This window comes from Pagrus pagrus (genome assembly GCF_965226575.1).
Source record: "Pagrus pagrus genome assembly, chromosome: 3".
In the NCBI taxonomy this organism is placed as follows: domain Eukaryota; kingdom Metazoa; phylum Chordata; class Actinopteri; order Spariformes; family Sparidae; genus Pagrus; species Pagrus pagrus.
Genome location: NC_140187.1, coordinates 27322686 through 27338512, shown reverse-complemented (window position 1 = coordinate 27338512; position 15827 = coordinate 27322686). Strand labels below are relative to the sequence as shown.

The 15827-nt window shown below is 41.1% G+C and overlaps 2 protein-coding genes across 4 annotated transcripts; both read right to left on the bottom strand.

Moving 5' to 3' along the window:
* Positions 1-1739: 1739 nt before the first annotated feature.
* On the bottom strand, positions 1740-8218 carry cyld2 (cylindromatosis (turban tumor syndrome) 2). Its single transcript, XM_084348340.1, has 14 exons — positions 8088-8218; positions 7213-7721; positions 6786-6915; positions 6077-6324; positions 5822-5987; positions 5022-5154; positions 4379-4483; positions 3786-3865; positions 3576-3642; positions 3358-3490; positions 3145-3253; positions 2902-3020; positions 2612-2816; positions 1740-2339 (listed from the first exon to the last, which is right to left on the bottom strand). Exons 2-14 carry the CDS (start codon positions 7645-7647, stop codon positions 2134-2136), a joined length of 2136 nt encoding a protein of 711 aa, XP_084204466.1. The 5' UTR covers positions 7648-7721; positions 8088-8218; the 3' UTR covers positions 1740-2133.
* Positions 8219-8674: 456 nt separating this feature from the next.
* LOC311254533 (glutathione hydrolase 7-like) lies at positions 8675-13610 on the bottom strand. 3 transcript variants are annotated; one of them, XM_084348341.1, is made up of 15 exons: positions 13442-13610; positions 13068-13270; positions 12839-12990; positions 12640-12757; positions 12494-12561; positions 12343-12416; positions 12072-12253; positions 11870-11957; positions 11650-11780; positions 11459-11547; positions 10832-10957; positions 10612-10729; positions 10391-10528; positions 10199-10298; positions 8675-10092 (listed from the first exon to the last, which is right to left on the bottom strand). In XM_084348341.1, the coding sequence occupies exons 1-15, from the start codon at positions 13569-13571 to the stop codon at positions 9941-9943; spliced, it is 1869 nt and encodes a 622-aa protein (XP_084204467.1). In that variant the 5' UTR covers positions 13572-13610; the 3' UTR covers positions 8675-9940. The 3 variants fall into 3 exon arrangements, with proteins under 3 accessions (XP_084204467.1, XP_084204468.1, XP_084204469.1); XM_084348343.1 differs by having other exon boundaries at positions 10062-10122; XM_084348342.1 differs by lacking the exon at positions 10832-10957.
* Positions 13611-15827: the final 2217 nt, after the last annotated feature.

Here is a 15827-nt window from a genome sequence, read left to right as displayed (position 1 = left end):
AGGAAAATAAATATTGAATGATTATTGTAATGGGTTACTTTATAAAGTACATGAAGACGGTGGATATTTGCAGTACATGCATGTATATGTCTATATAGGCTACATTATGTACAATGATGATGATGACATTGATATTTATTTAATCCATCATATATATTTAATTATCATCATGTCTGAAGATGTCTGTCCCTTCAGACAGAATGCTTTTGTGACCTCACTCACCCTTCTGTCGTTTAAGTATATCAAGTTGTCTTGTCTTGGTTTGTCTGATGGCACACATGAAACATATTACAGGCATCATTAGCAGAAATTAACATGTTAGAGGGTTAAACGTATGCTGCCCTCAAGGCCTTGGAATGGTGTTGTGCTTGTAGTGATTTCAAACATGGTGTAGGCCAGAATATGAGGCACGTGGCAGCATGAGCCCGTTCTGCCCTCCACAACCTTGAGAGCCAACAGGCTGATCAAATAACAACTTAAAGGAAGAGAGGTCTACACTATAGCTGATGAGTGAGTTTAAAGTTGAAGGTGTGGGTCAGGATAATATTAAAAAAACACCTGAAATGAATGAAAATTGTTGTGTTTTTAGTGGGATTCCCAAGCTAGCTGACAGACGGCCACTGAGCAACTGTAAATCTGATCAGAATACACAGAATAGCATTTAAAAACTCCTGTATTTTAGTATTATTTTGGTATTAGTTATAGGCCAACACAACAACATAGTAGCTTGCGTGTTCATGCTTTTTAAACATCATGCTGCGAATGATCATTTAAAGCCGATAGTTTCTTAAATGTTTTTCATCAACAGTTTTCCTCAGAGATTATGAGAATAATGCTGTGGACTGATGACCTTACATACCGTACATGTGCACACATTTGTAACAAGAAAACGTCTCAGATAAAGTGGCACTTTCTAGTTTTGGAGAAGAAATTCAAACTCAGAATTTTAACAGTTACAATATTAATTGTTGAATATTATGTGTCAATATCATTGTAAATATGAATTTACAATGATAAAAACTAAAAATGATTATTTTTTTCCGTAACTAAACTACTACCTTCGTAACTAAACAAGCTGTTTTAGAGGAAAATAAGGTCCCCAGAACACTCTTTGAAGCTAGAAAGGTGGCAGGGTCCGCCACAAAGTAAAACAGTATGAAATTGAAATTTTATTCAGTCATGAAAACGAAGAGTGTTTGTTTAGGCATAAAAATTAATCAGACTTGTGGGGCTGAGTGAATAATGTTACACGCAAACACATTTTGGTCCACAAGAGGGCATTTCAGTCCATAATATTACCTATTAAGATCCACCAGTCCGCACTCGGCACTGTATCACAATTTTCTGGTGAGGCTAGAATCTCAAGTGAATACTTTTGTCTTAAAATAGTCTTAGATGTAGTTGATTGAACGGATCAAAACCTATTATTCCATGCAGTAAAAGGCTGCTAATAAACATGATGACAGACGGTAGTGGTGTGTCCTCTTAAGCAGCTTCTGTGTGATTCAAACTCAAAGAAATAATTTTATCAAATATAAGCTATTTTAAATTGTTTTTTGTCAGATTGTCAGAAAAGACTATTATATATGCAGTAATACGCACTTGTAAAATCTGCACAGTGCATCTGTTCCCAGTAAATGCAGGACAACCATACATGTACTCTTCAAACTTTGTTAATTTGATGTGGGAGGCTTCAGTGAGTTTTTTCCCCCCCCATCACAGCTGACAGAGACAGAGTGGACTTTGTTCTTATGCATTTATTATGGGGTAAGTTAAAGTTAAATTCATGAAAATCCCCAGCAAGCAAAAATTTCCTTTACAAATGTTGATATAAATAAAACAGTGCAAAAACAACAAGTAATTGAAAAGGAAAAAGAGGGAAATGAAGAGGGCTGCAGGCTGGTATATTTTTACTGCTCATTCTTTTCCCTCCTTACAAAATCACCTTTGACTGAGATCATTTAAATTTCTTAACTACAATATTGTTTTATCCCATGATGTTAAAAGCATCCATTACAGTTCCTGCTGTTTGGATGTAACAACAACAAACACACAATCTTGCTGATTAAGCAGAGATGCAAGGTTATTAAAGGCACTGTTATGGGAACGTTGTGTCCTCGTCCTTACATGCATTTAAGACTCCTGATGGTTGGGCTTTGAAAGTGGCTTGTCCGGGTTCTGGTATAAAAACATGTAGGAGTCACACAGCAGCCTGCACACCAGTTCAGGAGTTTGGGTGGGGTTAGCCTGAGCCAGCTGCTCCTCCGGCTGGGACAGGAAGTCACCCAGCTCCGGACACATTCTGATCTCGGGAATGTTGTAGCCATGCTGATCATCACCTTTTAAGGAAGAGGAGCCTTAAGATTAGACATCAGCTCAAGAAGAGATAACGACCTGTCATAGACGTCAGAGCGTAGCTTTATCTTCTTTCGTGGAGGCTGCATTATCAGCAAACATGGCCGTCATGTGTGACCACTTATAGAAAAACCAAAACAAGTCATGGTTTGCACGAACATCAGAAAAAAAATCACTTGTTTGGTCATAACAAAAAGAAAAGACAAGAAACTACCAATTAATTCAAATAAACAAAACACACTGAAATCTATCTTACCACGTCTGTCTGCCATGCAGTCAAAGAAGAGCCAGGAGTGAGGATCCGGGCCATATTTGACAAAGGACACATAGTGGCTAGTTTGAATGCAGAGCACAGCAAACAGCTTCATCATGTGTCTGGGCACAGGACTGTGGGAGGCTACATCGTCTGGTACTGTGAGAGCTTTGGGGAGGTGACCCTGTCGTGAAGGATGGGTGTGCACCTGAAAGGAAAGTAGAAAGTTTAACTACAGGTCTGCAGAGTTGGATACTTGACATTTAAAAAGGCCTACAAACATTAAAAATTACCTGTGTGTTGCACGTAGTGCAATACTGCTTGACTCTCCCTGGCTGCAGTTTGTGATCGGGTAGACACTGTACACACTCGTGTTCTGCCAAATGCCCACATACAAAGCATTCCCTTGGAGCTGTTGGGAAAAAGTAGGCGATCTGTAAACAACTTTCAGTGCTTCAAAAAACACTACATTAAAAAAGGGATTCCATTCACATTATATACGATTTAATTCAGTGTTGATCATTTGTGCTACTCACAGTTGTATAAGAGATCCGTGATGTCCAGCTCAGTGGAAGGAATGATATGAGAAAACATCTTATACTTGTTTCCAAACCTTGGCATTTGAACCATTAGAAGGGACGGCATCTGTTGGAGGAACAGAAAAGGCAACATTTGGGTAACGTGATTGTAGAGATAAAAACTTGATAAACCCATTGGGGCTGCTCTCTAAAGGAGGAGCATGTGCTCACCTCTTCAAACTTGAGGTCACCTGACAGACAGGATGTGTCCAGCAGCTGCTGGACAGAGGGAATCTGTCCAATCTGTTCTTTTTCCAGAAAGATCTGGAAAGTGTAGGCACCTTCAGATCTTTCTCCTCTTGATCTAAAAAGAAACATAATTTAAATAACTACACTTTATGCAGTCAAGCAGGACAGTATTTCCAATAGTTTGTGGCTCAAGACCCTACCTGAGCTTGAGCAGCGGCTCCATGCAAAGCACCTTCTGAAAGAGGAGTGTGATGAACTCTTCTGGGTCTGCAGTGAAGGAAAGATTTAAAACTTGTTAAAAAAACATATAGAACTGTAACAGTAGGATTCAGTATATTATGCTGCAATAACTAAAGCCACTCTATTAAAATACATTTTTAACAATGCATGTTACAAATCTGGGTGTGTACCTTTTTCCTCTGTTTGGAAGGTGTCGCACCCAAGCTGTTTACGGAAATTCATCACACTCTCAGCAGGGACAAACCCTTGTCTGCAATATAGAATTTAGCTATCAGTAAGCACACACACACTGAATTAGCTGCATACACCAAAACAATCAAGGGTAAACACAAAAGACCCACCCTCTTATGTAAACTTAAAGTATATGCACTTTGTTTTGCATTAGCTACTTCAGTGGTTCTCCAAGTTGGGAGCTCAAGTAAAAGGGGCAATAATTTATTTTCAGTATAATTCCATCTATATATAACACAATGTCAGAATGTACACCTAGTCTGGTCATGGATCTCATTTACTTTTTGTGATACACTATCTAAAAGCAAAATTCTTACCAAACACAACATCTTATCAATTGGGGTCTAATTTGTGTCAATTAAGAGGTTCCTGACTTAAAAAAGTTTGAGAACCACTGAGCTAGTGAATACAGAGTATCATTAAGACAGAAAGTATGTTTACCAGTAGAGATTATGTAAAATGTCACAGTGTTCTTGTTTTGCAAACTAGATGATAGCACAAGGCAAGACTATCCTGACAACAGTGTTTATACCTGCGTAGACGGTTCACTATTTTTCTGAGAGTGCAGGTTACGGGTTGCTCTGTGTCAGCAGGCATCTGGCAGATATTATCCAGGGTCACAGATGAGCTGAACAAACTGGAGAGAGAAAAACAGTTTTACCAACTCTGCACGTATCTGAATACAGTTCACCATGCTCATTTAGTTGTGAATGCTGAAGGCATTTATTTGTTCTTCTACACAAACAAATTCTTGTTGTTAGTCACACACTGCTTTTTGGGCATTTAACTAATTAACTGGTTCCACATTTTAAATGCAGCAACATCAAATATTCAGCTACATTAGGACATTCTTGCTTTTACTTATCTTATTTACGCTTCACACTTTTTTTAACTCTCATCAACTCATTCATACTTTCAGCTAGAAACTTTATTCAAACTATAAAATGTTACATATCTATCACATTTGAGCTGCTTTTCCATACAAATCACAGCCAGCAATGCAGTTTTGCGTCAGACATCGAGCATTCACACTGCCTCTTTTCCAGAAATTCCTTCTCTAGTTCTACATTACATACACTAAATAAAATGACTGAAAGTGAAGTAAATCTGAGCTGAATTTGCAAAGGTGTGATACTTGAGAAATAATGCCCTGAGGAGCATTAAGCTGGTTTTACCTGAAGAGTGTGGTATCAAGGTAACAGGAGTTAATGTGACCCTGAATCCCTTTCATTCTTCCCACTAACAAAGACGAGGCCTCTGATTCAGGGATAGGTGGTGCATGTTCCTCCGTCTCCTCAAATGGTGTAACTGATAGGAGTAAGCAAACATACGGGAACAAATGTCGTTATTAAAATAACATTGGAACACAGATCATCATTTCACCTGCAGCTGGGAAAGGTAGCTTCTCACTGGGCGTAAACACACACCAACTGGATTATCAAACAATCCTTCATGGACAACGATTAATTTGCTTTTACAGAGAAGTTCACAGGACTGTCACACATGTTCCACTGATAAGTAATGTCACAACCCGTGCATTGTTTCAGGTGTAATTGGCATCATGTCTCTGAACTAACTCCTGCCTGAGGCAGAAGGGTGTGATAGCAATGTCAGGCCGTTTTTTTTCCACTTGGGTAAAAGCCTACTGTGACACTTCATTAGGATGCAAAAGATCTTATCCTGTGAGTTTTTGTGATGCGCAAATGTAAATAAAAGGTAACGAGAGGAATGAAAAACATCCTACCCTTAAGCTTTAAGTGAAAACTTGCAAAACATCTGGCAGAGCACTTTAGAATAGACGACTGGGAGGGAAGTTAAGTTATTTTGTAAAGTACAATTTAATTATTTTTTTTAATTTTACTTTGTAGAACACTTCAGGGAGAAACATTAAGAAAATAATACATCATAATAGAATATGTGTAAATTAGAACTGCTCGTGTACAGTTGTCCATCAAACTTAGGAGAATTGTCTAACCTGGAGGTATTTCGGTGGGTTTGGGGGTTTCCTGTCCTGTTGAAGAGAAGAACCTGCTGTCAGGGCTGCACTTTGTGACGGGAACAAACAACGCTCTGCCTCCTTTGCAGGTGAAATACCTCTGGCCTCCATACTGCCCATCAGAGCAGCCGTTCACATCGTATTCCTGAAAACAATGAAAACCAAATCAGATATGGAGTCCTTTATGCCCGAAACCAAAAGAAAATGGAACTGTACAAAATCTGAGTCACTCACCAATTCAATCCCAGCCCATTCACCAGTCTTCCCTCCAGGGGTTCCCAACCACTGGACCACTCCATACACTGTGATCCCCGAGTTGGACACCACCTCCACCATGGATCCCACCTCCAAAGTCACATGAGATGATCTTAAACTTTGGGTCCGAATGACAGTCTGCTCCCTATGGTTCTCGCTCAGTTGTCGTGCACGGGAGCCTATAGACGGCATGGAGTTGATGCGCGTCACCGCTTTTTCGTTTAGACCTGCGGAGAGGTATGGAGGATATGCGGGTGTTGAGAGGCTGATGGTTAGAAAGTCATATGACATTTTTTGGCGTCTTGTCACGAGTGGCCTCATCAGATTGCATAACATGCAACATGAGGTATGTAGACAGCTCAGAGGGCACGATGTACAAAAACCACCAGACAATTTGCTGAGTTGCATTCCAGAGCAACAGGACCAGTTATTCCAGTTGTGTTCTGGGGACGCATCTTCAGCGTCCCCCCTGGAGTCAGAGGTATTTTTAAAAACGGCCAAGGGTGGGATTATATTGGCTGACTGGATGAGGAGGGGGCCTAGGTTGTTTTTACACCAGAATTAATTTAGTATCATTTCTGTGGGAAGTTTATCTAATGGGATTTGATAAACTTAGATTAATCACAACCAATAATCTTGTGGTTCAGAAGCACCACATACTGACTTTGACTCTGATCCCTTTACGTACTTCCACATTGGCCGTCTTTCCAGTGCAGTCCGAGGGGAGTGGAGTAAGACGGGACCACCTGGATGATGTCTGCAGCACTGAACAGGGGCAGAGGAGCAGCTTTCTTGGATGACAAATTGCTACCATAGTCCTACAAGGAAGACAAAGAGAAACAGACGCAACAGTCAGATGTACAGAACACAGATAAACACTGGTGCGCTCGTGACACTGAAAGTTACGCATCTCTCTGGCAATCTTTTGACTGATAAGTTTGACTAAAGACACAGATCAGTGGTGATGACATAGCATTACTAAATTTCTTGAGGTTACATTAGAGCATGTCTGCAAAGAATACCTTCAGTGAAACCTGGCAATTATAACAGTATCTCTGCTACCTTGTACCCCCCCCCCCCACCACCACACACACACACACAACAACTCTACCCACCACAGGCTCCACCTCAAAGCCCAGCATGTACAGGTCGTCCTTGTTCTCCTTCTTCCCGACTTGCATGAGGTTTTTCACCAGCCCGGGCAGGTGTCCCTTCTTGTGCTTCACCACCACCAGGTCATCCTGAGACAGCTCACAGATGGCGGCGAACAGCTGTGGGTTACACAGCAGCTCCAGGCGTTTGCTTACGGAGGAGATGAAGAGCAGTAGCTGGGCCTGGTGTCGGGTCAGAGGGTACGTGTCCTCACTCCTCACCATGCCTCCGCTCTTGGGGCTCCCTGCGTTGCTGCCTCCGGAGTACAGCAGCCCCATCAGCTCCCCGCGCTGCGTCTCTGCCTCCACACGGCCGATACATCCGCGGCTGAAGCCTTTCCTCGACTTCCCGCGTATCACGATGAAAAACTTGTCCTTTACTACAGTTCTGGGCTCCATTGAAACCACTTGTCTCCAGCTGCAGTCTTAGTTAGTTTAACGGTGTCCACGCAGGTGTTGTGCGTATTTAAACCCTGTGGAGATAAAACAGGAGTACATTACTGTAGCCTAACAACACCCCCGAGCTGGAACTACTTAACTAAGTTTGGAGAAAGTAAATTCTACACGAATGACGAATAAAAAAATATATTTTCTTGGCTGAAAGCACTCACTGTGTCACTGGTAATACAAACACCACAACGAGAAAAGCGTATACGAGTATATTAAATGACTAATACTTTAAAATTGTAAATAAATAACGTTGTTAGCACAAGTCCCTGCTGGAGCCAGCCTGATAATGAGATCTATGATGCTCCACCTCTGTGAATAAACAAACCGAGCTGCTCTGTGATGTTCCTCCAACACATTTACTGAAATTCATCGAGTCTCTGTTTACTCACTGTTCTTGCTTGTCCAAAACTATTACTCCGCGACAGGTTTCTTCATTGTTGCTGTAACCAATTTCTCGTAAAAGCAGATGACTCCTGCAGCGTCAGCTCTCCTCTTCCTCCTGTCTAACATGGGGGCGGCGAGGTGAGCCGCAGACATTTAAATACTGACCTGCCTGTGACCGACACCGCCCCCTCAGCAGCGCTCAACCTGTCCGCCCTCAAACTGCCCACATGAGCGCGAGCGGCTGCTCATTGGACACGAAGTCACCGACTGTAACCAGTGAACAAAAGGAGTACGAAGTATTGGTAATATCGATACTTTTGGATCGATTCCACCCACCTATACTCAAAACTGAGAGTGACTGTGCCACAAGTGGAGTGCAAAAGTGAAGATGATGCTAGATTAAATTAATTCTTTGATTTTAAAAGTGCAACATTTTCTTCTGTTTGTGGATTTATTAAGGGAAATGCATATACCTTTAAAATATATAGGCTGGCGTCGTAAAAAGAACCCTTACGTCATACTTGAGGAAAAGTAAAGATATCATGTGAAAATATTAGTTTGGTAAAAGTGACGCATACAAATAGTACTTGAATAAAAGTCTCAAAACATGTGATATTTATTATACTTAAGTATCAAAAGTACAAGTGATATATTTGTGATATGTACCGTGTACAAAGGGTTGACTGATTATCGGCCTTGCCAATTATCAGATCCGATATACAGCATTTCTCTGATTAGCGGAATCAGAGTTTTTATTTTTATCCAATACTAGTTATTGGATAAAAGAAGAGAAAGATTTTTTTATGCCTCAACAAACTAAATAAACAATCTCTCTTTGTTTTCATGACTGAATAAACTGAAAAAACAAAGTGATCTTAAAGGAGCTTTATAAAATTCTGACATTGAATTTCTTCTCCAAAACTACAAAGTGCCCCTTTAACTCAATAATAACTAGTGACTAAGGTTATCAAAAAGATGTAGTAGAGTAAAATATTTGTCTTCAAAATGAGTGGAAGTAACAGAGAATTGAAATACTCAAGAAAAGCCCAAAATTTTACTTTCCATCACTAGGTAAATATTTTGTTAATACTGACTTAGGCATCCATCTACATTGTATGTTATTGATGTGTTGAGACAGAAAAAGTTAAGCAGTAGCCCCTTTAAAATGTAGTGATACATTTGTCTTCTTGTCCTTTCTGACATAAACTGTACTATATCATCAGATTAGACATCAAAATAAATCCCAAAACTCCACTGCAGCTTAATTTCTCAGCGTATGGTTTGATGGAGACAGCAAGTCTCCATTATCACAGGTCACCATATCCTGACATTACTCCCCAAACATGGTCAACACATACCGAGCAAAGTAGGCTAACCAATGGCTGGAGTGGAACATTTTGAGTGACATGTTTGTCTGCACACACACTGAACGCATGTGACATGTCCTACCTTGTGATTCAGCTGGTATGACTGTCTGACGGTATCTTGACAGCACATCAGTCACTTTTACGCAACAGCCCTCATTTTGTTCAGCTTGCGTATGCTCAGTAACCATGTGTGTCCTCAACCAGCATAAACCTCTGTTTGTTATCATTTATTTAAAAGTCCATGAAGAAATATCAGATTAGAGCTCAAGTGTGATAAGGTCAGACATCACATGACTAGACAATTTTTTCCTATTTAATAGAAGTACCTGTAGGAGGAGTGCCCTCTGTTGTCTGGTGATCAAAACAACTTAAGACAATCCAACACTGGAAAACAGCAGCCACAAACTTACATCATACAGTCAAACAAGCTTGTCCGGATACCATCGCTTTATAAAATGTCCTATTAACGAAAGTTCATGACCTCAATTAAGCTATAATAAACCATCAGATAATTGAGGTAGAGCTATGGCCGTAATGGTATCTTTGTTCCTCATGACCCCCTGGACAGCAGAGTTTGTCTTCACTCCTTGAACTTTGTGGCCGTTTTCATCCAGAAACTGCACACCCTCTTCTGGAAATTTAGCTGATGAGGGAGAATTAGGAAATCAAGAAGCTATAAAAATGGAGAAATGACTAATGTAATACTAATAAAAGCAAAGGTCAACTACAAAATATTGTCTCATGCTTACAGTCAGCAAGAAGTCTGCTTGGCTGGAGTTCGGGGTGGAGTCTCGTCAGGGAGAGGCTGTCGTTTTTCTCTTCATGGAGGGACAGCGCACGAATCAACACCTGAAGCACACAAAGGTCTCTGTCGGTAAATCAATCAAGGAGTATCATTTAGACGTGGTAAATTAAACCTTTATAATGTACAGTAATCAAACCTGGGTGACAACACTCAAACTCTGTTGTCCACCTGAACTGCTCAGCGCTGCGTAGATCCCACATTTATTCCACACTGGCAGCACTATTGTTGGCAGGAGCGATGATAGGGGCCTCTTGCCTGGCTGGACTCTGTTGTTCTGTAGCACCAAGTTCAAACAGCGAGCCATATTTAAAACAATGCTTTGTCACTCGTTTTTATTGGGGGAGATTTATAATATACCTGGTTGGTGAAAAGTTGCCCGTGTGTTTTGTTTGGCCAGGAGAAGTCAAGAATGAGGCTGTTGAGAATGACACCGGACCGTGTTACCATTCTGCTCCCAAATGGCCTGCTCAAGGAGCTGCCAGATCATAAAGACAAGACATAAGATAAAATAGTCATTGAGCCCTGCAGCACATACCACACATATCATCCTGATGCAATCATGTCAGACTACTGTCACCTGGCCAGTGACACCATGATGTCATCTGGTCCTATCACCGCCACTTGTCCAGCCATCAGCTCTGTCTGCAGGGAGCGGACAGTGGAGTACTTGATCCTCTGATGTAGCGCTTCAGTTTGACTCTTACTTTAGTGAGCGCAGAGACAAAATGAGCAGAATTTTCCTGATGTACTGATGAGTCAGTTTTGTGTTGCGCAGTAGAGTTGGCAGTCCATAATGTCACCAAAATATGAGAATATTATAATGGTAATATTATATGGTTCCAGAGGAAGCTGCATGTAATCTGATAAACTGGTCCAATGGCTGACTTGCATTATGGGTAATGTAGGCGCCAGGTATATATAACTGTATAGAATAAAAGTGGTGATATCTCTGGTGCCTACATCACATACAATGTGACTTAACCACTGAGTGACATCACTGGAGGCAGTTTATCAGATTACATGCTGCTTCTTCTTCAACTAGTAAAATTGCCTGAGCCACCCTTTAATTATTTCAGTCTTTTTTCACACACACAAAAGAAGCCAAATGGGCCTGTGCCCTAAATGCTGACAGTTCATAGACAAACAATTAATCAGTTAATCAAGATTACATAGTGTGATTAATCACTGATTCCTCATTGTTTACCTCAGCATGTCAGAGAGCAGCTCAGTCACTGAAGGGTTATACTTAGGGTCACCCAAACCACTGGCCATAGCCAAAGCTGCTTTCAGAGCCTGAATGGAGAGAAATAAATCACTTTTATGTAGGAGTGCTATTATTTCGACCAGGCCATAATATAAAAGAACATTGTAATATCTGAGTTTGGTAATCAGCACCTCAGCAATCCGCTGGTATGTTTGATTTTCCGTGTTATTGTTCTCAGTGAGATGGAAGCCTTCCAAAAGATTGAGGGCCGATATCAACGCTGCACCAGCAGACGGGGGAGGAGGAACCCAAGTGATAAATTCTGAGACAAGAGTAACACAGTACACATGAAGGCATCAAGAATGCATTCACTGCCATTCAGTGCATTGTTCAGCAAAGTCTAGTTTTTACCATTGTACAGGCCTTCCACTGGCTGCTCCAGCTGCACATTGTAGTTACTGATGTCGTCTCTGCTCAGGACCCCTCCATTAGCTCGTACCTTTGTATGAAAACACAGATGTTAAATCATTGACATTTGAATGATTGTTGTAAACTTTACCCTATAATTTTGCTTATGAAAACCAGGTTCATTTAATATGTGGATGCCAGTCACTTCATCCTCGATCTCCTGTGAGAAGTTCCCCTCATAGAAGTTCCATAGGCCGGCCTCCATGACTCCAGCCAGACCTGGCATCCTCACAAATGACCCAGGACGCAGAGCTTGGCCACCCGGGAGGAACATGTCCATGAAACGCTGCGACAGCCGCTCACCTTTTACCTTCGATATAGCCTCAGCTGCGGAATGACATAAATGAGTCACATCCGGGTGTATCACCTTCAGGCGACATCATCGTAAAATATAATGAGTCAGTGGTTAAACTCACCAAGACTGAAAGAGACATTGAAACCTTCTTTGGCAACAGCAGCAGCTCTGGTGACCACATCCTCCCATGAGAACCTGCAGAGATTTTGTGGTTAGACGTGTTTGACTTAATAAACACAAGATTAAATTTCACTTCATCTGAACTCTTTTACCTCCCATACAGGCTGTGAGCGTGATGTAACCCTCGGAGCATACCTGGCACTCCCACCTGCAAACCTGCCTGAATAAATGAAGGAAAATTATAAATAATAGAATTTTTAAAATGATGAATTGTTGCCCCCCTCCACCTCTTTATCACCTTTACTTCTGAAACATTTTGCAGCATCTCTTCTTTAAGTGTTTTAGGTGCAGTTCCCTGAAAATTTATCACCCTGGTCTCATTTTTCTTGATGTCATGAACCATCATCACCCCACCTCTATGGAAAAGACAATGAGTTAAGGATGAATTTGGGATCAGACACATTTGTGTTAAGTATATTAATTAGTTAGTCACATACCCACCAATACCTGACGCATGTGGATGCACAACACCCAAACACAGGGCGGCAGCAATGGCTGCATCCACACTGGATCCACCATCATGAAGGACTCTCTGGCTGAGTGCAGTGCAGAGCTTGTGATCCGACGCTGACACACCTTTCACAAATGCCTGAGAGGAAGTAACTGTAGTGAGGTTACATAATGCAGTTTTGGTAAATACTTGCATATTTTACATGCATGACATACCAGACTGCCCATAATGTAAATATGCAGGATCAGGGCAATGGTCACTCCAATGGCAAAGGTGAAAAACACAACACAAACACGTTTGTCCTGCCTGGGGCCGTCCTTGTCTGTCTGTTTGAGATCGGACAGGCTTCGGTCGGATACATACGGGCTACCAGAGACAAGCTGTTTGAGAGGGATCTCCTTTGGGAGGTGGCTGAAGTCTGTGGCAGCAGCAAGGAGACAAAGTTTGAACCTTCAACATAGTGGAAATGTTTGAGTTTGCAAAGATGCAAATGGTCCTCAAGACTCAGAGATCCTGCCCATTTTCTCCCTTGAGATCTAATCAGGTGATTTATACCCACAATGTTGACATCATGTCTGTTTCCTCTCACCATGTTTTTTATTCAGGTCACAGGGGAAGTCACTCGGGGATGAGCCATCAGCAAGCTGAGTTGAACCAGCAAAGCTTTTGTAACCGCATGTGAACTGCTGGTTGATTTTTGTCTCAGGAGAAACATCCATCCTCACTGTATTCACTCAAGGATTAACTCAAAAGAACACAACATGCCTCCTTTAATTGTACAAGTAAATAAACTCCCCCTTTCCCACAGTTTAACATGTAATCACACACAGCAGGTGCGTTTACCCGCCGACCAATGAGATCTCAGCATTCACATCCGTCAAACCGTGAGCAGTTCAATGTCATTCAGACATTACAATTTATGCATTAATGAAGCACAAGCTGCAAAGTCCTAGTTTTTATTTATGTATAAAAAGGTTTCAAACAAAGTACAATATGTGTTATTTACTGTTATCTCTTTTGATACTTAAATACATTTTAATATCAGATACTATTACTATTTACTAAAATACTATTTAGTAAGTATTTGTATGGATGACTTTCACCTTTCCCAAAGTAACATTTCAGCATGACATCTTTTCTTTTAGTCAAGTAAACTTACTTTGGGAACTTTTTAGGCTTTAAGTGTTTTTCTCCCTTTCTTCCTGAAGGTAAATCGGCTAATTGATTGGTACATCTCATCTGTGATTCACACTCTTAGTTGAATTATCCTTTTGTTAATATTTTAATAATGATGTGTACCTTATGATGGGAGCTATGTACTTAGTTGACACACTTTTATTTCAGATTTCTTAGCACACTGGAAGGCTAAGTCACCGTATAATCAAACCTTTTACTTCCTGCCAAGGTGTCTTGATATGTCTGTGTATGCATGTGGTGTGTAATGAGGACAACGTGGAGCTGCTTCACACATATGATACATCTTTTTCGATTTAATTACTTACATATTGTCATTAATACAGCTTGGAGGGGAACAGCTTTATAAAAATCATTATTGTGGTTTAGAATTTAATGTAAATGGCAAAGGTAATACATTATTCTGCATGTCTTTTTATTTCAGAATTTACCTGAAATTGTGGCCGACAAAGTTGGAGAAACGATCTTCTCATTTGGTTCATATCATCTGGGAGTTCAGTCCAAAAATACATATTTCTTTCCAAGGCAGTTGAGAGCACCTTTTGGTGGAGGGTTACTTCCTCTGACAGTACATGTTGGAGATGGTGTTCAGAGCATATTTACATATGGCTGATTGGACTCCTCTTCAATAAGCAGGAGTCCAAAAACATGAGAATAGACCTGACCTTTGACCTTACGGCCTTCAAAGACACAAGTATTTTTTTTGCTCTTGTAAGTTCATTAGTGTTGTGTGATATCATAAATCATACTTTTATTTTGTGCTGTTCCAGTCCAGTCTGATAAAGCACAGTCAGATCCATGAGGAGGGGGGTGACCGTATCAGCCACATATGGACAGAGGTAAGATCTATTCTGGGCAATGCCTGATGGTGGCCACAGACAGTTTTTCACTAAAAACCAGAAGCCCGCAGTGAGCAACAAGATGTCTGCCACTGTACCTCCTGCTCACACGCCACCTGTCAGAGAAAATGCGGGTGTGACTGAGATTCCTGCAAAGATGTTCAAAGCTGACAAGGTATTGGCCAAACCACTCCGTGCTTAGTTGATGAAATTATTTTTAGTTCAAATAATTTTTGATGTCTGTACAGTAAGTTGTAGTTTTATGGGGGTTTATGAGCTGGACTATTTCTTGGCCAGACACAGTCACTTCCTGGAGTCTCCACTGAACGCCTGGCAACCTCACAGTGATGTGACTTTGCCTGACCAAGAAATAGCGTGGCACATAACCCCCTGTAAAACCCCAACATTGCTTTTAAATACCGGTTTTGTACGAATAACCGCTTGCTGTTAAGTTTGTTTCCAGTCTTTGTGCTACGCTAAACTAACCTGCTGCTGGTGGTAGCTTCATATTTCGTGTGGTATCAGTGGTATCAATCTTCTCATCCAACTCTTTGCAAGAAAGCTTAGTGTATTTCCTACTCCTTTAACGTGCCTAATACTTGTGGTAAGATGCAAATCTATTTCACTAACTAGCTCTTGCTAAAATTGTTTAGATAAAATAACATCTTCTGAAACTACAAAAAAGAAGTTTAAAGTGAATGAGGAACCGGCTCCAGGGACTGAAGGTACCTGCTCAGTTGAGTCCTCTACAGCCGTCTCCCTCTGAGGGCTCACAGAGCACAAAGAGACCCGGCCCTTCGGGGATGCGGACCAAGAAGGTCAAACTTGACCAGGTATGATAAACTCTCTCTGAAGGTGTTCTGTTAAACTGATGTAAAGATTTTCCTGTTCTGTGACTAACCTCGCTGTCTCCTCCCTCCCTCTCAGGGTCCATCTGTAGAG